The sequence below is a fragment of the Henckelia pumila genome, chromosome 4 (assembly GCF_033568475.1).
Source record: "Henckelia pumila isolate YLH828 chromosome 4, ASM3356847v2, whole genome shotgun sequence".
NCBI lineage: Eukaryota > Viridiplantae > Streptophyta > Magnoliopsida > Lamiales > Gesneriaceae > Henckelia > Henckelia pumila.
Window position 1 is genome coordinate 25,212,284 of NC_133123.1, and position 23,669 is coordinate 25,235,952.

A 23,669-nucleotide genomic window follows, 5' to 3' on the forward strand; every position below is an offset into this window, starting at 1 on the left:
TTTATATGTTTGAATTTTTTAATTACTTTTATTGTCTATTTATTTTTAATTTATTTGAAGTGTTTCATTTTTTTCATTAATTAATTATAATTTTACTATATAATAAATAGCAAATGCAAATAATGAACAAGGTCATAATAAAAAAAATACATAACACAAAATAAGTCCATTATTTTAGGAAAAATCGGGTCGAATACATATTTTATTGTGTTATATTTAATAATACAACACGTAAATTATAATAAACTATATAATTTCGCTTCAAAGAAAAATTATATAATTTATTTCAATCACTTATTAAATTAAGTTCAGTTTAACAATAGATTATGTAATTATATACATATTTTTTTAGCATAATTATATAAGAGTTTTGATATTATGAGCAACTACCATGGGCACATACATTGGTAACAGCTGACGTGACATCCAATCAGCGATTGCCACGTCAGCTGTTGCTCATGTAGATGCTCATGGTGATTGTCCATAATATCAAAACTCATATATATATATATATATATATATATATATTTGGAAATAAAAAAAATTTAAAAATGTAGTATGGTAATATTTAGAAGATAGGTATTGTCAAAGATTTTTGAAAATAAAGTACATGAGTTGGAGATGACCTTGGGCATCTACAATGGGCGAGGAAGCCCACGCGAGGAAGTGGGGCTTCCTCGCCCATTTTCATTTCTCGCCCCTACAAGGGGCGAGAATCTCGCACGCGGATGTTATCCGCGTGTGAAGCCCTTGCTTTCTTTGTTATTATTATTTTTTTGTGCGGGGCTCACTGCATTGTTTTTTTTAAAAACAATAAATAAAGATCTAACGGCCAGAAAAATTTGGCTGTTAAAGATCGAACGACCAGATTTAATATGGTCGTTTTAAATAATTAAAAATAATTTAAATATAAATTAATAACAATTTAACTTTAAATTAAATATAAAATTAATAATAATATAATTTTAATTATGTGTAAGCTTTTAAATTTTAATGAAATAAAAATTTATTTGTGTATTTCTTAATTTTTTATAGTTTTTAAAATTTAATTATGTGTAGTTTTATTTTTTTTATTTGTGCAATTTTATTTTGTGTTTCAATAAAAATATATTTAATAAAATAAAAAATTAATATTCCAACATCTCTCTACAACATCATCTCACCCTCGCAGAACTAAACAATGAAGTTATCATTGCTGACATCATCATGCAATGAAGTTACCAACTTCCTCACACTAACTTCATCTCGCCCTTGTACATGCTTTAGCATGGTTTGCAGGTTACGGTGTTAATAGTAGGATTAATCTAATTTGCATAAAAGGATAACAACAACGTTTCATCGTCACCAATTCTTTTTTTTTTTTTTAAAAAAAAAATCTAATGCCGACATTCCATTTAGTTATTAAACAAAAAAAAAAAAAGAAGGAAAAAAGGACTGATTTGTATAGTTTTTCTTGACTGAATTTAGTGTTTTATGCTAATAGATATTTGCTTATAATTATGTTCTATTTGTGTTTGGCATCCGTTAAAAAGCCATATACATTAAAATTAAATTAAGGTAGGACCCTAAAAAAAACAAAATTTGGAACTTTATATTAGATAAAACTTTACGAAAATAAAAAAATATCAGAAATCATAGATATTATTTTAATATTTTTAAATAAATGATCCAAAAAAAAATTTCAAAAAAAAAAAAAGTGTGAGTGTGATTAACAAAAAGTTATTGTAAATAAAGCGCTGATTAGTGCACGCACCTACTTTTTCGCAGCCACTTGGATTCGTATTTTCCTTCGGAAGCTTTCCAGCCTTTCGGATTTGGACCCGAAAAAGGACGGCAAGAAAAGAATCAAACGATTGACAGTAGAAATCAGCTGAACAACTTCGAGATTGAATCTTTACTTGAAAACGTTCGAGCCCAGATGTCTTTTTTTGTTATCCTTTCCTATTGGTGAGTTCTTATAGCTTTTTTTCTTTGTGGGTATAATTGGTTTATTTTCTGTAATTTTCTGTGTATTTTTTCTTTTCCGGTTGATATAACTGATAAATTTTAGGCCCAAGTATGTGTCTTGCCCCAATTTTTAGTATTGGTTTCTAGGTCATACTCCAATTTTACTTCATACTTCTTGGAATTGATTGATTTAGTTTGAGAATTTTTTGCTAGATTTAATTATAGATGGAATCAAGGTTATTCTTTCTTTATCAGTGATGCAATATGGGTTTATGAGTTTGAATTCCCTATCTTCTTGACGTGAATATTTATAAGAAGCTTGTTTGGCTGAACATAGATTGACTATTTCAGTTCTTTTTTTTTTTTTTAGTTTTGTTCCTTCATTTTATTATCTTCAGTAAAGGATCATTAACTGTATTGGCATTTCTTGTTGAACCTATACAACAGAATTGGTTGTATTATCTGAGGAAGAGAAAGGATTGATTTCATTGCATAGCATTGTACAAAATCAATATGCTGTCAAATGATAATGGTGAGAGAACCGGTGAAGGTGAGGGGTCTAGTGTTAAAGCCAAGAATCTCGCCCCTCTTCATATTTCAACGTCTCAAAGGGGTCTTATAAGTGATGAAATAGCGGGAAATGGGTTGAAAGATGGCCTTTCTCCTCATTCCAAGAAGCTGAATTTCTTTAAATTTGGGAAATTAGACTCTCCGTCTGTGAAGTTTCAACGTATAGCCGAGGAGAGGGATGTATTTTCGCGCTCTGTGCCTTCTTCTAGCAGTCTTCATATTCGTGAACGCTTTCAGAGAATTTTTTCTCGGAAAATCGATTGGAAAAGTCTTGGGAAGATCAGTCAAGAATGGATAAGGAATCCCATGCATTTGGCTCTTTTTGTTTGGATTGTGTGTGTGGTTGTTTCCGGTGCTATTCTATTCATGGTCATGACTGGAATGCTTGACCACGCTCTCCCAAAGAAGTCGCAAAGAGATGCTTGGTTCGAAGTCAATAATCAGATTCTCAATGCATTATTCACCCTCATGTGTTTGTATCAACACCCAAAACGAATATATCACTTTGTGTTATTATTGAAATGGCGGCCCGAAGATGTTGTGAGGCTTCGTAAAATATACTGTAAGAATGGCACATATAAACCCCATGAATGGGCGCATATGATGGTAGTCGTGGTTCTGCTGAATGTTAACTGTTTTGCTCAATATGCGTTATGTGGTCTTAATTTGGGCTATAGGAGATCGGAACGACCTCCAATTGGGGTCGGATTATGTATATCTGTAGCAATTGGTGCTCCTGCATTTGCTGGAATTTACTCTATGCTTAGCCCTCTTGGCAAAGACTATGATACGGAAGTAGATGAAGAAGCAGCAATTCCAATGACCACCGATAGTACAAAGCAAGAACAATTGAGGAGAAGATCACTGGAAAAGAGATTTTCATTTGCGTCAAGAGATGAGGAGAGAACCGTTGAGACGAAACCGCTGTGGAGTGGAGGTATTCTTGATTTTTGGAACGATATTTCCCTAGCTTACCTCTCGTTATTCTGTAGCTTTTGTGTTTTTGGATGGAACATGGAGAGGCTCGGGCTAGGCAACATGTACGTCCACATTGCAACTTTTTTGCTATTTTGTATGGCTCCTTTTTGGATTTTCAATCTTGCTGCTGTTAATATCAACAACGAGATTGTCCGTGAGGCTTTAGGTGTGACTGGAATTTTCCTTTGTGTGTTTGGTCTACTTTACGGTGGATTTTGGAGGATACAAATGCGGAAAAGGTTTAACTTGCCACCATATAAATTTTGCTGTGGTAAACCTGCTGTTACCGATTGTGCTCTGTGGCTTTTCTGCTGTTGGTGCTCACTTGCTCAAGAAGTAAGAACTGGGAATTCGTATGATATTGTAGAGAATAAATTTTGCAAGAAAAAAGACGAGGTATCGCCTATATCCCCGTTGCCTCGTGAGGATGGAGAATTCCAATTTAGGTCCGGCCCCGGTTCTCCTTCTGCCAACAACTCTTCTCCATCACATATCATGAAAACTAGCTCCCCTAGTCCAAGCCGGTTTTTCAACGAGCACCAAAGGCATACTGCCGAGCATTCTGTAATAGAACATGGATCTTTTGCCCACGATACAGATGAAACAATGTCGCCGCCGGCTCCTGCAGTTATACGAAGAGACGTGATATAACGCTAAGTATCTTTGATTCATTGTGCTATTTTTTTCGATGCATGCAATCGGTCTAATGTCGACCCTCGTGTTGTAACTTTATGTCAGTCTAGGTTGGAGTGTGTCTATTCTGTTGCTTCTTGACTCCCAAATGTGAGAAAAAATGTTGAGTTTTCTGGCATATGTAAATGTATTCAAAGACGTCAAGTTATTGGATTTTCTTTTGTTTTTGAAATGTCACATCTCCTTCCATCTTTTGGAAAGATGTAAGTTTACTTGCTGGGATGAGATATTGGAATCTCATTGGAATATATGAAAATAAAATGGAGTAAAATTATTATTCACACATTTTGAAATTAACAACAAATCTTATTGTAAGGAATTGTAACGTTCGGTTCAAGATAGCATAAAGGTCTATATATTAATTCATTTTGGATCACATACATTTTCAATTTTTTTAAAGTGGACATAAAAAAAGTAATGAATTAAGTCTCCAGCCACTCGAATTTTCCATATTCGTTTTTATTTCTCATCAAACGAATGGCATTATTCATTAAAAAAATATCCCACTATTTGGTTGGTTTAAATTTCTCAAACTTAATGAAAAAACATAAAATTTCTCAAGTTTTTAGTTTTCAATTGTATCATTTGAAAAATGTTTCTGTATGTACATGTAGCATTTCCCTGCATGGTTATGAATCATTTTGCATTGGGAATCTTGATTCAAATTGCTGCACATTAATTTGTCAGAGAAAATAGGTGTTAGTAAAAAGGTGAATGAAATCAAGGTGGAATGCCTTTGGAAACTCGAACTATTCTGGCAACTCCGATTATTTTATCATTAAAGCATGAGAAGATCGGCTGATACAGTTGCGCACAACTTGGCTGGTAAAGTACTTTCGTCTTCATCGAATTTAGAATGGATTCGTACTGGTTTTCCTATCTGATATCTGGACTTGTAACTAAGGATTTATTTATTATCTTTGAGTTTATGAATATGATTTCATTTCAAAAAAAGAAAGAATGTGTTGTTTTCATGCATCAATGCAGAGTTTGTAATACACTGGTTATTAAGTTGTGTTAGAAGCAATCTATGCAAGTTCCATTAACCTTTTACAAATTTTAATCAACGAGAAGAATAATAGTAATATATTACACAATGATTAACAATATGCTTCAACAATAAACATTAATGATTCCAAATCCTTCACTACTTTGACAAATCCTCATCAATATTTGAAGATTTCTTTGTTTCTGGCTATCTATCTACCCTCACGCTTGTTCTTCCTCCATTCCCATGGCATTTGAGGGTTGGATGATGCCCATAATCCAACACGTTTGGCCCGAGCCTCTCTCTCCCACTTCATTACAAAACAATACAAATAAGAAAGTTGCAAAACGATTATGCTAAACATGTGTATGCACGTTAAAAAAAAAGTCTAAATAATACCAATACCAATGTTTGAAATAAGAAATATCCAAATCACATAACAAAACCACCAATAGTTGGTTTGCAAGACACCTACTACGCCGACAGGTAGAGCTTAGGCTCGAGATGCAACTATTGGTGGTTTTGTTATGATTCAATATGCTTTACAACCTGTTAAATTAGCAGATAAGCAAATGAACTACTATTATCTTGCATTTTTTATCTTGTATTTACTTAAGATGCCATTAAAAGGCACCTCGAGACTTAAAAGTACACCAAGGCTTCGGCTTTATCATCGAGCATACTCCATTGAAGTGTTGTGCCTTAACTTGTATTGAAATTTGAAGCACAAAGGATGAGCCTCCTTTAGGTAAGCGCACACTTTATGGGCATTTAGTAACTATGTACTCAACTTTCAGAGTTTTCCCAGCATAAAAATGGAGAAGTTACCTTATCCAGTTCGGGCCGTTGATCATACGCTTTATAATGCCATGCTAGTCCCTTCTTAAGCATTGATTCCTGCACAAATAAGCATTGAGAAAAATCTGTATTTTTGTCTGTACACTAAATCAAATTAAAGTGCATTGCAAAATAAATATGCATAATAGCATGTTTATGCACACTGCACACACATCAACATTTTTAAAGTTTTGATGAAAGTTACTGACATTGATTTGGTAGGACAAAAATTTTCAAGAAAACGCATAAAATTCCAGTACCTGGACAAATATGCCGTTACAGTAAACATCTGCTACAAAGCGGCTGTAACGATCCTCATCGAACACCAAAACTCTTAAACACTTGCCTTGAACAATATTAGTCAGTTCTTCCTTTGCCCTCTGTCCATAATCCATTTTACTCTCTGGTGCATCAATTCCCCTGTCACATTTTAAGTTACACTGTGTAAATGGACTGATGCATGACAAGTAAGGGCAGTCATAGTTGCAAAAGAGAAGGCGTGCACGATATTCTCCCTCAATCTTACTTACCCCTATGCATATGCATATATTTCCAGTAGCATTCTATTACTCCTTACTTGGTTCCATGAAAAAGGTTTCACTAAAGGGTTTCACTAACCTAGATACTCGAGTGCTACACGGAAAAAATGTTTATTGTCTAAAATCTTGATTCTGCCTCAGAATCCGGAAAGTACTACTACCACCGTTTCCTTTACTTGAACATTATATTCTAACTTGTAACCACCATGATGAATCAAAATCTTTATTCTGCCTCTACATCAGGGTGTTCCTCAATAAAATTAACAGTTTCCTTACCTTAGTCTTATTCGATATTTTCGTGCAAGAACCTCCTGATTTTGCACCTGTATGACCCTGCAAGACATACCTAACTCATTAATATTTCTTCAAGGGTAGGCAAACACAAGCTGAAAGAAACAAATAGAGACACTTGACAAATTTTGCACAAGAATCGTCCAAACCTATATCCTAGATCGATAATTTTCTTATGAAGTTCATCGGCCTTGTCATAATTCTTCTGAGCACGTGCCTTGGATCTTTGAACGGCTGCAACTTGCACTTCTTTAGGTACAACTGCAGATTCTCTCTGATCCGTAGTGCTCACATACGCAGTAATTGTATCTCCATCTGCCACCGCCTTCGCATCAACCTTTTCATACACAAAAAGTTCTGTGAAACAAGTCGATAAACAGATGATATGAAACACAAAGGAACTCCAATCCTGAAAATTGTTTCAAGAAAAATATATGTTTTGCTTACTGGAAGAGTGTACAATTCGAATTTGAGTCCTTGTGGTCGTGATGGAGGAGTGACAGTGGTGAGCTCGACCAAAATATGAGGTAAAGGAAGGCCATAAAAAGTCAACAATCCCTGTAATATATCAATAAATTCAACTAAAACCTTGCATTTCTTTGGAGGACCGTAACAAGTTATGTTATGTTAGTACCTCAACGTCAGCTTTCTGATGCCCTTTCAAGGTCAGAATCACAAGCCTTGAAGCTTCTTCTGGTGTTATTGGGGGAGGTTTTGTTTCTCTCCACGCCACGGAAAGTTTCCTATACCTTCATTTGTATGCACAGGGTGAGCATAAATCAATAAAACGAGCCCGGTTAAAATCAGCACCGGAACTAGCAGAAAAATATTCATGTCAAATTCCATTATATGTTTTGAAAGTTAAATGTTTGAAACATATATACAAAATTTGTGAACAAAATACGTTAAATCACCCCTCCAGGTAAATTCCTTGCTTGTATATGCAAATCATTTCACCTCTGAGGGGTATTTTTGTTCTATATATATCTACCAAAATTTCACCAAGAAATAATTATAACCAAAGGAAAACGATAAATCTCTAATTCAAGAACTTAGCAGTGAATTACCAGTTGGCCTGAGCTTTCTTAGAGGAGACAACATGCGTACCGAGTCCTTGAGGAACCTTAAAAATAGTCAAAAACCAAGATTCAAAACAGTGGAACATATATACTTTTTCTTGCAAAAAGGTACTAAAAACCCGAAATTAAAGAGCTGGAAAAGCTTTGAATCAGCTCCAGAAAACAGATCAAATCATAAGCTCAACTAAATTCAAAACATGTCCGTACAAGATCAACCCTTTTCCAATTCGTTTCAAGAATTCACAAAAAAAGGATTTAAATCGAAAGGCTTAATTGCTAATGGGTAATTACCTGGGAAGTGATTTCGAAGCTATACAAATCCTGGGCCAGTGCCGACACTCCAACGGTGGCGGGGGTGACGCCATGGTACCCGGCCGCGTCGGAATCCGCCGCAGGCTTGCAGCATTGGCCGTACAGAAGTCTTAGAACGTTGCCCATGAACGCAACCAAACAAGAAATCATGAATAGATTAAAAGATTTCGATTTGTGGGCATGAAAAAAGCTACAATCTTGAGCGGAATTTCCAATCTTGACGTGTTCTTGGAGGATTCCTTTTTCGTCAGTCGGAGAAAATCCGAGGGAAGACTTGGGGAGGTTTCGTATTTCATGGACGAAATCTGAATCAGGTAATACACGTGGCGAGATGCAATTGGTCTATGTTTTTTTTTTTTCTCACCGCAGTAATTTTGAAACATATGACCACAAGGGAAGGTAAGAATCTGAAGTCAACGGCTCGATTTGGCACTTTTGGATTCCGTGTAAGACAAGCCAAGTGCATAATTGCTTATACATTCATGCACGTAGCCAATAGTCACTTTCGAAGAGTGGATTCGTATTATTTTAAATAATAATAATAAAGATATTAGTATAATATCTTATTTTAAAAGTCGTCGTGCATATTTTTTTTTCAGTTAAAGTCGTTGTTTCCATTATTATTAGTTTATTACGTGGCGGGTTTTTAGCTTCGATGATCAACTATATGTATTTTTTTTATAAAAAAAAAACTTTTGTGAGATATGTCAGAGAATAACTTTGTGAGATAGATACAAGGGTAGAGCCATCTTAAAGGCTGGGCCGGGCTTCCGCCCAAGGTGGTGATTGTTTTTTTTAATTATAGTATATGTGTAATCTCTTATCCTAAGTTAAAATTTTTGATTAGCTCAATACTCGATCTAACTTATTTTCTAAATATATTTGTGGGACTTGTTTAGTTTGATTTATAAAAAAAATAATCAAAGTAGAAAAAACTTTTATTCAAGTCATTTTTTCATTCATGTTTCTTCCCACTTAGCTTGCTTTACAATTTCAATGTTTATCAAGTTTTTTGTATTTTCTAAAATTAGATTTTGTTGTTTTTTAACTCCTTGATTTTATTAACGTGTGCAATCGTGGGTTTCTTATAAATAATTGTGAAGTGAACTTTTTGAAACGATTTAATTTCATTTAGTTTCTATGATTTTCTATGCCATTTTTTTATTTTCTTAATTGAAAAATGGAAATGATATATCTTTATTTTCAGGTGGTTTATTTGTAGGATTTATAAATTTTTTTGATGTTATTTAGAAAATGAAAATGTAAATTTTTTTTAAAAAAATTTCTTCATTTTTTAAATCATAAATGAGGTAGTTTTGAGTGGTTCATGTTTAAATTTTTCATGATGTACTATATATTTTGAAACACCATATTTTCAGTTTGAATATAGTGTAATATCAATTGAAGGAGAAGATTTAATATATTATATTGTAAAACTTAGTTTTTTTTACAACCACCAAAAGTTTTTTAGAGTTAGCTCATTTCAAACATCGATCATATCTTTATTATATTTTTTTGTGTCACTATATAATATTTGTAGTTATCATTAAATATGTTGCAAGTGTTTCTTGATTATAGATTAGTATTTTATTATATATATATATATATATATCGAATCGATCCGCCCAAAGTTAATTTTTTTCTAACTATACCTCTAGATAGATATCTGATCGGACTCGATTTATGAAAAAAAATATTAGCCTTTTAAGGTAAAAAAAAACCGTATCGATTTGTTTTATAAATATAAATCCGTCATATTTTGCGGAAAAAAAACTTATTCTTCTTTCTCCTCAAGGAGACAAAGACGTTATTTCATGTCACTAGGTTGTCTCATGAAGATAATAAGTGGAGGCTCTAATGATTGACAAGTGGCAGATAGAGTACAACTTAATTGTTATTAATTAATCTAAGCAACTTATTAGTTAATTATGATTAATTCGATTAATTTACAAGATAATTAATTATTGAAAATAATAAATATAAAAATATAATTTTTAAAATTTACCCACAAAATAAAAGTAACTAGAATATTAAATATATTGAATATATATGTTAATAACTAGATTTTAAAGATATTTAGCACAATGAGAATTTATAAAAATTAAAAATGTATATTAAAAGTGGTGGGTATAAGTATATTTTTAATATACTTTTTATGTATAAATAAATTGAGTGGGTTAATTTGCGGAGATCGCATTTTTAAAGGATTAAATTGCATTTTTTGAGCCTAGGAGGGTTAGTGTGCAATTTAGCTCAATTTTGTCTATAAATAGGAGTGAATCTCTTCATTTCATGGTAAGTGACTCTTGAGCCTACAAAAGCTCTCTGCTCTCCTATTTTGTGTGGAGGTGATCGCTGACTTGAGCGTCGGAGGGTTTTCGCCGGGTAACCACCCGGCGCCTCTAACATGTGTTCGTGAATCAGGTGACAGCCCAAAAGGAAGACGTGCGACTTTTTCAGGTGATCATAGAAGCAGGAGACCAGGAGGACGTACGACTTCCTATTTTATTTGCTGAATAGGGACATAATTATTTCGCCCGCATCAGATTGGCGCCGTCTGTGGGAAAGCCACCTATCCACTAGAGATGCAAACGCGATCACATGTCACCCGTAACACTGAAGGTGGACGGGAGCTCCCGCCTCCTAACCACCCGCCTCCTAACCACCCACCGCAAGAGGAGTTTCTGATCACCCCAAATGCCTTGAAATCCATGTTGGAGGAAGCTGCCTCACGTGCGGTCGCGGAGGCCATGACACATTTTTTGGCAGCGCAACAGCATAACTTGGAAAACAATCCAAATGTAAATGGTGAATTGCCTCCTCCTCAACACCAAGAAAGGAGACGCACACTAGAAGAAGAAGTTGGAACGAACAGGGTACCAAACCCCAGTGCAAGAAGGGAAACAGTGCTCCATGAGGAGGAGGTAAATAGCCACGGGCCCGTGCGCCCCGGAATTCGGACCGAGGAGAGAGGAGAAAGTGATCTAGCAATCTTACCGGCCCGGCGTAGCCCATTCACTACTGTTATCTTAGCCGAGGTACTGACAGCTGGAGTGAAGATAGCAAGTCTGCCAGAGTACGATGGTTCAGGAGATCCTCAGGATCATCTCGACAGGTTTTATGCAAAAGCCGATCTATATGACTTCAGTGATGCCGCGTACTGCAAAATCTTCCGGACTACGCTGACTAATCGCGCACTGGCGTGGTTCATTAAACTCCCAGCAGGAAGCATTGCAAGCCTGGAACAACTTACTCAGCGTTTTCTTCATCAGTTCTCCATTAATCAAAAATACCCTAAGACTGCATCATACCTATTCTCGGTTGTGCAAAAAGAAGGAGAGAGCTTGAGAGAGTATGTGCAACGTTTCACTCAGGCTGTTCACGAAGTCCCACATGTAAATCATGATCTCTTGGCAGGAATTATGCAACAAAACCTCCGTCATCGAAAGTTTAAGAAATCCATAGCGGGAAAACCCCCAAGCACCTTGGAAGAATTACTGGAAAGAGCCGAGAAGTATATACGCATTGAGGAGACTATTGAACCACGATATTTAGGGAAAAGAAAAAGAGAAGAAGAAAAACCAAGAGAAGGCCGAAAAGAAGAGAAACGAGGATTCCAAGGCCCTCGTCTTCAGCAGGTACCCCTAAATGCACGCTTGACTGATATATTGGTGGTTGCGGAAAATCAAGGTTTGCTGCAACCTCCGAGGCCAATGAAAGACAACCCAAAGCGACTGAAATCTGACAAGTATTGCCACTTTCACAAAGACAAAGGACATTTTACCGAAGACTGTTATAGTTTGAGAACAGAAATAGAGAAGCTAATCAAACGTGGCTATTTAAAAGACTTCGTGAGTAAGTCTCACCACCAACAACGAGACAACAAGACTTATGAAGACCGCCGAAACAGAGAACCCCCAAAGAATCATGAGAAGCAAGGAAAGCATAATGGAGATTTCCATGAGAACATGCCGACTGAAGGGGTTATCGCTGTTATAACCGGGGGACCAGCTTGCGGAGATTCAAATAGAGCAAGGAAGACTCTTTTGCGTAATGCTTCTAGGGGGAATCACTGTCCTCACCCTAACCAAGCCCAAGTCGTGTGTGAAATATCGAAAATATCAAAAGAAATGACATTCACTGAGTCAGATAGGGAATACCCTTTAGTTGAGCACAATGACGCATTGGTTGTCTCCGCTACAATATCCAACTTCTGGGTGAAAAAGATGCTGGTTGACTCAGGCAGTTCAGTAGATATCATTTTTCTTAATGCATTTGTTAAAATGGAGATAGACAATGCACAGCTAACGCCCATCAGCACCCCTTTAGTTGGATTTTATGGAGAAGTAGTGGAAGCACTAGGAGAGATCACTCTTCCTCTCTCGCTAGGATCGTATCCGAGAAGAGTTACAAAAATGGTAAAGTTCTTGGTAGTAAATGCATCCTCTGCATATAACGTGATACTGGGGCGCCCGAGTCTAAATGTTTTCCAAGCCATAGGATCAACCTATCATATGAAGTTGAAGTTTCCAACGTCAGAAGGAGTTGGAGAGGCTGTTGGTGATAGCAGGTTGGCTCGGGAGTGTCATGCTAACATCCTGCGAGACCCAGCCAATTGCAAGAAAAGGTCAAGGGTGGACGAGATATCAACTCAGAAGAGAAGGCATCCACAGACAGATGAGCCCAAAAATGATAGAATACATACTATCGATAGTGAAGTCGAGAAAGTAAAACACTTAGAGGCAACCGAAGCGCTCAAAAGAATAGAGATAACTCCAGGAAGTCCCGGTAGAACTCTTAAGATTGGAACGGAGATGACTGCTGAAGTAGAACAGATGATAACAACGTTCCTCAGGAAAAATTCAGATGTATTTGCCTGGGAAGGTGAACCCTTACCAGGAATACCTCATGAGTATGCCCTCCATCAACTTAATGTGGACCCCAGGATAAAGCCAGTAAAGCAAAAGAAACGATCTTTTGGAGCAGAAAAGAACAAACATATTACGGTCGAAGTAGAAAAACTGGTGAAGACCAAATATATCAGGCCAGTCTCCTATCCCGAATGGCTAGCAAATGTGGTGCTTGTTCCCAAAACCGGAGGTAAGTGGCGTCTATGCATAGACTTCACCGATTTAAACAAGGCTTGCCCCAAAGATCTCTTTCCCTTGCCACGAATCGACTTGTTGGTTGATTCCACCGCCGGATGTGAGTTGCTCAGTTTTTTGGATGCTTACCAAGGGTATAATCAGATAGGGTTAGCTCCTGAAGATCAAGAAAAAGCAAGCTTCATTACTGATCAAGATATCTATTGCTATGAAGTAATGCCTTTTGGATTGAAAAATGCTGGGGCCACGTATCAAAGATTGGTAAACAAAATGTTCGAGAAATTGATCGGGCGGAGTATGGAGGTCTATATCGATGATATGTTGATAAAAAGCGTTATAACTCTCAAGCATGTGGAAGATCTCAAAGAATGTTTTGAGATATTGAGGAAATACAAAATGAAGTTAAACCCCGAAAAATGTGCTTTTGGGGTTCGAGGAGGAAAATTCTTAGGATACATGGTTTCCCAGCGAGGAATAGAGGCGAACCCTGAGAAAATTAAAGCAATCCTAAGCATGGTGCCCCCCAAGAGCATAAAAAGGATGCAGGAGTTAGCAGGAAGGATGGCCGCCTTGAACCGTTTTATTTCCAGATCGGCTGACAGAGGGTTGCCATTCTTCAAAGTCCTAAGGCAGGGAAAAGGTTTTCGTTGGACCAAAGAATGTCAGCATGCTTTCGAAGACTTAAAAAAGTACTTAGCAGCATCACCATTGCTCGTGAAACCAAGAGACGGAGATACCCTTTTACTCTACTTGGCAATATCGATTGAATCAATCAGCGCAGTTCTGACGGTGGATAGGGAACGAGAACATAAACCCGTGTACTACATAAGCAAAGTACTGCAAGGCGCCGAGCTCCGATACACTAACATCGAGAAGTTGGCCTTAGCATTAGTAGTGGCAGGAAGAAAGCTGCGTCCCTACTTTTTATCCCACCAGGTGGTCGCACTAACAAATCACCCTTTGAAGAGAATATTGTCCAGCCCAGAGACATCTGGAAGGATGACCAAATGGGCCGTCGAGCTAAGTGAGTATGGGATTGAATATCAGCCGCGCCCCGCCATTAAAGCACAAGTTCTAGCAGACTTCATAGTAGAAATGGAAACCAATGGCGCAGGAGTTTCAGCTCCCACTTGGGCAATCCACGTAGATGGATCCTCCACGTCTGGAGGGAGTGGAGCAGGAGTGTTAGTAGAGAGTCCACAAGGAGATCAGTTCCAATACGCCATCAAATTTCAGTTTCCAACATCAAACAATGAAGCAGAATACGAAGCACTTATCATGGGAATAGAACTGGCTTTAGCGGCAGGGGCTGGAAAGCTGATCGCCTATAGCGATTCACAACTCATAGTCAATCAAGTTCAAGGGAACTATGAAGCCAAAGAAGATAGTATGAAGGAGTACTTATCAAAAGTGAAGGACCTTCTTGTTCGTTTAGAGAATTTTGAAATCAAACAAATTCCTCGAGCTGAAAATGAAATAGCAGATCAACTGGCCAAATTCGGCAGCTCCGCGACAGGAATTAGTAGCAGGACAATTACGTTCATCACGTGTGATAAAAAGGGAATAGGAACTGGAAGTCTTAACATCTTGTGTGCAAATCAGGGTGAGCCAAGTTGGAAGGATGAAATCATCAAGTACCTGTCAGAAGGAGAACGCCCCCCAGAGCAGGACAAAGCAAGAAAGCTTAGGGTAAGAGCCGCTCGATTCACTTTAATAGACAGAGAACTGTACAAGAGGGGGTACTCTCAGCCATACTTGAAATGTCTTGCACCTGCTCAGGCAGACTACGTACTCAAGGAAATCCACGAAGGAATTTGTGGAAACCATTTGGGAGGCAAAGCGTTGGCTGGAAAAGCACTCCGACAAGGATACTTTTGGCCTACAATGAAGCAATATGCGCTCGAGCTAGTAAAACGATGTAGGCCGTGTCAAGAACATGCTAATATTCAGCATCTACTAGCTACACCGCTTCAACCACTCGAAAGCCCATTGCCTTTTGCTCAATGGGGAGTGGACCTAGTAGGGCCTTTTCCTCTTGCTGCAGGGCAAAGAAAGTTTTTCATCGTAGCTGTCGACTACTTTACTAAATGGGTCGAAGCAGAGCCACTTGCAAAAATTTCTGAGAAAGAGGTGATTAATTTTCTATGGAAAAATATAGTTTGCCGATTCGGAATTCCGCGAGCACTAGTGTCTGACAACGACACTTAGTTTTCCGGTGCCAAGTTGAGGGAATGGTGCCTAGGACTGTCCATCCAACAATTCTTCACTTCCGTCGGGCATCCACAAGCCAACGGACAGACCGAAGTAACCAATCGAACTATCCTGCAACATATCAAGACTCGAATTGGGGAGGCCAAGGAAAAATGGGTTGACGAACTACCCAGTGTCCTGTGGGCATACAGGACCACTCCGCGAAGCTCGACAGGAGAATCTCCGTTCAGCCTGGCTTATGGGGCCGAAGCCATTGCCCCTGCAAAAATCGGAGAAGAATCACTAAGGATAAAATATTACAATGCAGAGGGAAACGAGCAGGATTTACGGGCATCTCTAGACCTTATTGAGGAGCTTAGAGAAGGGGCAGCAGTACGAGCCACAGGGCACAGAGCACGGATGTCAAGGGCATATGACCACTGAGTAAAACAACGAACTTTCCAGGTGGGAGACCTGGTAATGAGAAGAGCAGATGTAACACCCGGTATTTTTAATTACATAAATCCGCCTGCATAATTAGGATATTTAATTATTTAAAAAATTATGATTTATGGGTTAAATAATTATGTGAATTATTTATGCATGATTTAATTTATTAGTGATTTTTATGATTTTTAGTATTTTTATTAGTTAATCGCGTAGACGGGACCGTGGACGGACGAGATGACAACTTTCCACCCAAATTATTTATGAGCCTTTTTAGAGCCTTAAAATATTATTTTGAGTTTTATTATCTCAAAATTTTAAGTATTTAATGTTATTTAATTTTAGGGGTCATTTTTATCCAAAATTAGTCAAGATAATGACTTTTAATCACTTTTAAAAATTCCCTTAATTTTAATTTCGGGATTTTCAATAATGTTTCAGATTTTTTTTAGATTTCTTTTAGAGTTTTAGTTAAGTTATATTTTATATATATTATATCCTTAATTATATATTTAATTATTTAACCTATATCTTAATTAACACAAAATAAAACCTAATCAACCTAAAAATCCTAGTAGCCGATTTCTTCACCCTTAGCCGCCTCCACTCTCACAAAATCTTCATCTCCTTCGGCCAAGACCAGCTCCAAGAACACCATAGCCATTATTTCGAAGGTTCCAAGCAAGCCAAGGCACCCCGTCGTCGTCCCGTCGTCCCGAAGCCCGTCGTACACGCTTTTAGCTCTATAAATCGGTATTAAGGCATGTTTCTTTTCACTTTTCAAACCTATATCAGTGTATGAATGCGTGTGGGTGTGTAACATCAGAATTTATCATTTGACAGCAAGTTTTTCAAATCCTTTCTCTATTTGCACTCGGTTTGGCTTCATGGTGTTCATGCTCACGTTTTTCATGTCCATGGCTAGGTGGGCTGCTGGTCCATGGTTAGAAGGGTTCCTTGGGGTCCCTAGGGTCGAGTGGTAGGGTCGGACAAGGGCTGGAATGGGCTAGGATCGGCCTGGTTCGAATTGAACCATGACTGCCGATTTTCTGCACAGATTAGGGTTTGGGGAGAAAGGCTGCGGCTCGGTGGTTCCTGGCTGCATGGGGGCTGGGGCCTGGTTGGGTTAGGTCCGCCCGGACGTGGGCTACGTCCGGGCGGCGGCGCCCCGGCCAGGGGTGGCCGGAGCCGGCCGGCAGCAGGCCAAGAAGGCCTGCTGCTCTCGGCCGAGACAAAACGTGAGAGGGGGAAGTCGGGTTAGGGTTTCTGGAGGCTTCCGGGTCGGGTCTTGGGTCCGGGTCGGGTCAGTAAGTAAGTGGGTCGGGTTAAGTGGGTCCGGGTCCAGGTTTGGTGGGCCGGGCTCGAGTCTTTTTATTTTTAAAATATTTTATGAAATAATGGGTTTTTGAGTCAATTTAATTGAAATAAAATTATTTGGACTCCCAAATAATTTTATTTGGACTTTTAAAATTTTAATTAATTTAGTCCATTAATTTTATGGGCTTTTGGGCCCATAAAAGTTAATGGGTCAGTCTTTGGGTTTTTGGGCCCAATGGGCCAGTTTAAGTGTTATTGGGTTTAGTGTAATTTTAATGGGCTTAATTAATGTAATTGGGCTTAGATTAATTAATTGGGCTTAAAGTTAAGATATTGGGCTTAAGTATGTTAATGGGCCAGATTTAAGTTAATGGGCTTGAGTGTAAGGCCAGCAGTCCAGAACCATCCATGAGAAAATTGCATGTGTCCTGATTATATATTTAATTATTTTTATGCATTTAAGTTATTTTAATACTTATATGTTAGTAAGAAAATTAAATTAAATATATATGAAGGACACACAATTTATTTAAGTACATGCATTCATGAAATCAATTTTTATGCTATGATTTAATTTCTATGGTTGAGCAAATAAAATATTTTAGGTGGAAATTGAAGTAGTGTGGCCATTTATGGGCAGTTTTCTGTCATTTATGTATGGGCAGTTTCTGCCATTTATGTATGGGTGGTTCGCCACCAGCCTCGTACGATGGTTTCTTAGACTGATCAGTCGCACTATAAGTATGGGTCACACTTACGGATAGGACCATTCGATGTTAAGAAAATAAATGCTCAACAACTCAGTATGTATGATATTATGTATGTTATGTATTTATGTTATTTATGTAAGTTATGTTATGAAATTTTAAGCATGCTCATTCATGTATATGTATGTATTAGTATTAAATTGATTTAAATTATTTTAAACCCTTGTTAGTATGCATGTTGGGCCTCTAGGCTCACTACACTGATATGGTGCAGGTGAGTACGTAGAGGAGCAGGTTACTCCTACCGGTGGTGAGGACGTATGAGCAGCGCTGCAGTAGCCCCGTGACCGTGACAGCTTCTGAGTCACCGTGCATGTTGTCATGATACATTTTAATTATTTTATTTATGCAGTATATTTTTAATTATTGTTTTGACTCAGATAGTTATTTAAAAGAATGCATTTTTCTTAAGTATTTAATTGTTTATTTATTTAGTCATGTATTTATTTTAAATATTTTATCCTGTGCATATATGTATGGGCATATATGTACATATTTTATTTAGTAGTATATAAAAAAAAAAAAAATTTCCGCATATTTATTTATTATAGAATTAGGGTCGTTTCAGTTGGTATCAGAGCACGGTCCTTGGAGGGGCCACTACTGCTATGCTAGCTCAGAAATCCACGCTACCGGTCTGTAAGTTTTAATGTTTATAGTATGATTTAATTTCTATAATTTAAGTTAGCCTTAAATTTTAAACACTTAGTTATGCAAGGCGATTTACGTAAATAAATATGTGGTGGTGCAGAATGCCTCCCAGACCAGTGAACCGACGTGGGGGACCTCCACCTCCACCTCCACCTCCACCTCCACCGCCACCTCAGCAGCACCCCATGACAGCACTGGAGCAGGCCAGTGCCACGATGATGGCGGGTATCACTGCCTTGCTGGAGCAGCAGGCTGCCCGTCCCAGACTGTCTCACGAGGAGGACGTCGCAGAGAGGTTCCAGAAGAAGGGGCCTAAGGAGTTTGTGGGGACCACCGATCCGTTGGTGGCTGAGGGATGGATTCGCTCTCTTGAGTCCATCTTCGATTATATGGGGATCACAGACACCGACAGGGTGAGCTGTGCGACGTACATGATGCGAGGCGATGCAGCCCTTTGGTGAGAGGGTGCAGTCAGAGGAGTCCATCTACCTACACTGACGTGGGCTGAGTTCAGGCGTATCTTCTACGCCAAATATTTCACTGAGGATGTGCGCAGTCGCATGATCCGAGAGTTCATGAGTCTCCGTCAGGGGGACAGATCTGTTGTGGAGTACGTGAGCCAGTTTGAGAGGGGCTGTCACTTTGTGCCCATGATTGCTGATAGTCCGCAGGAGAAGCTGCGACAGTTTGTGGAGGGCCTGAAGGCTGAGATCAGGCATGACGTACGTATGGCAGACGTCTTTACATATGAGTCTGCAGTCAGCAGGGCCTTGCGTTCCGAGGAGGGACGGAGGGAGATACAGAGAGAGCAGCAGGGTAAGAGGCAGTTTGTGCAGACAGGGTATCAGCGACCATCTTCGCAGCCACCTGCGAAGAAACAGTCTACAGGGCCATCTAAGGGCCCGAATCAGCAGAGGCCTCAGGGGAAGCCACAGCAGCAGACTAGGGGCGGGGCCCCTACTCCAGGGAGATATCCAGTGTGTCCGAAGTGTCAGAAGATGCATTCCGGGCAGTGTCTTATGGGAGCAGGAGTCTGCTATCGTTGCAAGGAGCCAGTGCATCAGATTGCCAACTGCCCGCAGAGGCAGAATGTCAGTGGGCGAGTTTATGTGATGCAGGCTGAGGAGGCAGACCCAGATACCTCCTTAATCACCGGTATACCTAACCCCTAGAACTTTTTCAATTCTTTGCTTTTGTTTAATTGCGATTATATCTGAATGCCTGTTACTTGAGTTTAATTATCAGCATGCTAGAATAAGAATTTTGTTTCTTTGTGATTAGAATTAAGGATTTTAGTGTTTTAACCTTGGGAGCATAGTGGTATGAATTGTTGGGAATCTTCTGCGTGCAGGGAGAATTCTAGTTGGAGGCAACTCCACGTTTGCGTTGCTAGATTCAGGAGGCACGCATTCGTTTATCTCCCGAGATTTTATCAGACGGATAGGCATTTCACCGGAGGTTGTAGACAGTGGTTACGATGTTACCATGCCATCCGGTCAGATTATCACTACCACTAGTGTCATCAGGGATCTGGCATTGGAGTTGCAGGGACACTCCATTCGAGCAGATCTAGTGGTTCTTCCATTGACTGGGTTTGACTTGATTTTGGGTATGGACTGGCTATCAGTTAATGGAGCTTCGATCGATTTTCGACGTAGGACAGTGTCAGTGAAGCCAGCAGGAGGTGAGATGTTTACTTTCTTTGCATCTCAGTCTAGCAGTATTCCTCAGATGATATCACTTGTACGTGCGAGGAAACTGTTGCGTCATGGATGTCAGGGTTTTCTTGCTAGTGTGGTCACTACCTCAGACGTTTCTAGCAGATCTTTATCAGATATAGAGGTGGTACGTGACTATCCAGATGTTTTTCCTGACGATGTTGCAGGAGTTCCACCAGTGAGGGAGGTGGAGTTCAGTATTGAGTTGTTGCCGGATACTGTGCCTATCTCTAAGGCACCGTATCGACTTGCTCCTACAGAGATGAGAGAGTTGAAGGAGCAGATTCAGGAGCTGCTGGAGAAGGGCTTTGTTCGTCCTAGCTTTTCTCCATGGGGAGCTCCAGTGTTGTTTGTGAAGAAGAAGGACGGCAGCATGAGATTGTGCAATGACTACCGAGAGCTCAACAGAGTCACAGTGAAGAATAAGTATCCGCTACCGAGGATAGAGGATTTATTCGATCAGTTGCAGGGAGCTTCGGTATTCTCCAAGATCGATCTGCGATCTGGTTACCATCAGTTGAGAGTCAGAGATTCAGACGTGTCTAAGACTGCCTTTAGGACACGATATGGCAACTATGAGTTCTTGGTGATGCCCTTTGGGTTGACCAATGCTCCAGCAGTTTTTATGGATCTCATGCATCGTGTCTTCCAGCCGTATCTAGATCAGTTTGTCATTGTATTCATTGATGACATATTGATCTACTCGAGGAGCATTGAGGAGCATTCACAGCATTTTCATACAGCCTTGCAGACTTTGAGGGAGCATCGACTGTTTGCAAAGTTCAGTAAGTGTGAGTTTTGGTTGGAGCAAGTGGCGTTTCTAGGCCACATTATTTCTAGGGATGGGATTGCAGTAGATCAGTCCAAGGTGCAGGCAGTGAGGGATTGGGGGATTCCAAAGAATGCTTCGGAGATTCGTAGCTTCTTGGGTTTAGCAGGATACTATAGGAAGTTCATCAAGGGTTTTTCCTCTATTGCAGTACCCTTGACTTCCTTGACCAAGAAGAACGCGAAGTATAGTTGGAGTCCAGATTGTCAGAGGAGTTTTGATCAGCTGAAGGATGCGCTTACTTCAGCACCGGTGTTAGCTGTAACACCCGGTATTTTAATTTCGTAAATCCGCCTGCATAATTAGGATTTTTAATTATTTAAATTTATGATTTATGGGTTAAATAATTATGTGAATTATTTATGCATGATTTAATTTATTTTTTTTTAAGCATTTAACCCATAAATAGTGATTTTTATGATTTTTGGTATTTTTATTATTTAATCGCGTAGACGGGACCGTGGACGGACGAGATGACAACTTTCCACCCAAATTATTTTTATGAGCCTTTTTAGAGCCTTAAAATATTATTTTAAGTTTTATTATCTCAAAATTTTAAGTATTTAATTTTATTTAATTTTAGGGGTCATTTTTATCCAAAATTAGCCAAAATAATGATTTTTAATTATCTTTAAAATTCCCCTAATTCTTAATTTCGGGATTTTATAAATTTTAATTTAAAGTTTCTAATTTAATTTTTATTAGAATGTTTAAATTTTATATTATTCTATTTATTAACTTAAAAACCTATTTCCTTAATTATTGAACCCTAAATCTACCCAACCCCACCCAAACCTCACGTCACTCTCAAACTTCAGCCGTCACCCCCACTCACTTTCTTCATCCTCTCGACCCCAGCAAACCCAGGAAGCCATAGCCAAGGATCGTGAAGCTCCAAGCGTCCCGTATTTGCGTCCCGTCGTCCCGGAACCGTCTCACGCTCGCGTTTCTCGTCGTCTACGGTGAAAGGCATGATTTCTTTCTTGAATTTTCGTACCATCTCAGTAATTATTGTAGGCGTATGGTGTATGTACTAAATTCTTTAAGAAATTACAGAAAATATGGTTTCCTCTCGGTTGCACATTCATGGCGCCTTGTTTTGTTTTCGTTCATGGACATACACATGTTTTCATGGTTACGGACGGCTAGGGTGCTGGTCAGGGATTCCTAGGTTGAGGTAGGGTTGTTTGGGCTCGAGTGGCTCGAGTGGTTCGAGCCAAACGAGCCCAAGTTTTGAGCTAGTGCAGTCGGCGGCTAGGGTTGACGCAGGTAAGGGTTACGGGTTCAGAGGCTTCGGGTTCGTCGTGCAGTCGTGCATGGGGCTGGGGCTAGGCATGGGTTAGGTCCGCCCGGACGTGGGCTACGTCCGGGCGGCGGCGCTCCGGCCAGGGGCGGCCGGAGCCGGCCGGCAGCAGGCCAAGAGGGCCTGCTGCTTACGGCCGAGACGCTGTGGGAGAGGGGGGATCGGGTTGGGCTAGTCTAGGGGTTCGGGTCGGGTCTGGGTGGTCCGGGTCGGGTCGGCTAGGTAGTGGGTCGGGTTAGTGAGTTCGGGTCCGAGTTTGGTGGGCCGGGCTCGAGTATTTTATTTTTTTAAGTATTTTACAAAATTATGTGTTTTTGAGACTAATAAATTGAAATAAAATTATTTGGACTCCCAAATAATTTTATTTGGACTTTTAAAATTTTAATTAAGTTAGTCCATTAATTTTGTGAGCTTTTGAGCCCATAAAAATTATTGGGCCAGTCTATGAGTTTTTGGGCCCATTGGGCCAGTGTAAGTGTTATTGGGCTTGGTAAAATTTTTAATGGGCTTTATTAATTTAATTGGGCTTAGAATAATTATTTGGGCTTAAGGTTTGAAATAATGGGCTTAAGTATGTTAATGGGCCAGATTTAAGTTAATGGGCTTGTGTGTAGGGCCAGCAGTCCAGAACCATCCATGAGAAAATTGCATGTGTCCTGATTATATATTTAATTATTTTTATGCATTAAAGTTATTTTAATATTTATATGTTAGTAAGAAAATTAAATTAAATATATATGAAGGACACACAATTTATTTAAGTACATGCATTCATGAAATCAATTTTATGCTATGATTGAAATTCTATGGTTGAGCAAATAAAATATTTTAGGTGGAAATTGAAGTAGTGTGGCCATTTATGTATGGGCAGTTTCTGCCATTTATGTATGGGCAGTTTTCTGCCATTTATGTATGGGTGGTTCGCCACCAGCCTCGTACGATGGTTTCCTAGACTGATCAGTCGCACTATGGGTCACACTTACGGATAGGACCATACGATGTTCAGAAAACAAATGCTCAACAACTTATGTATGTATGATATTATGTATGTTTATTTAGGAAATTTATGTTATTAATTTTTAAGCATGCTCATTCATGTATACGTATG

The 23,669-nt window shown here is 38.9% G+C and overlaps 3 protein-coding genes across 3 annotated transcripts; 2 read left to right on the forward strand and 1 right to left on the reverse strand.

Moving 5' to 3' along the window:
* The first annotated feature begins 1,762 nt into the window (after nt 1–1,762).
* Nucleotides 1,763–4,356, forward strand: LOC140864788 (uncharacterized). Its single transcript, XM_073269154.1, has 2 exons — nt 1,763–1,947; nt 2,395–4,356. Exon 2 carries the CDS (start codon nt 2,461–2,463, stop codon nt 4,144–4,146), a length of 1,686 nt encoding a protein of 561 aa, XP_073125255.1. The 5' UTR covers nt 1,763–1,947; nt 2,395–2,460; the 3' UTR covers nt 4,147–4,356.
* A 904-nt stretch (nt 4,357–5,260) lies between these two features.
* On the reverse strand, nt 5,261–8,511 carry LOC140863763 (staphylococcal-like nuclease CAN2). The gene is made up of 9 exons (XM_073267404.1): nt 8,214–8,511; nt 7,911–7,966; nt 7,478–7,592; nt 7,291–7,401; nt 6,993–7,180; nt 6,829–6,885; nt 6,274–6,433; nt 6,005–6,073; nt 5,261–5,486 (listed from the first exon to the last, which is right to left on the reverse strand). Exons 1-9 carry the CDS (start codon nt 8,382–8,384, stop codon nt 5,388–5,390), a joined length of 1,026 nt encoding a protein of 341 aa, XP_073123505.1. The 5' UTR covers nt 8,385–8,511; the 3' UTR covers nt 5,261–5,387.
* A 2,308-nt stretch (nt 8,512–10,819) lies between these two features.
* LOC140860701 (uncharacterized) lies at nt 10,820–15,973 on the forward strand. The gene is made up of 2 exons (XM_073263708.1): nt 10,820–15,469; nt 15,563–15,973. The coding sequence occupies exons 1-2, from the start codon at nt 10,820–10,822 to the stop codon at nt 15,971–15,973; spliced, it is 5,061 nt and encodes a 1,686-aa protein (XP_073119809.1).
* Nucleotides 15,974–23,669: the final 7,696 nt, after the last annotated feature.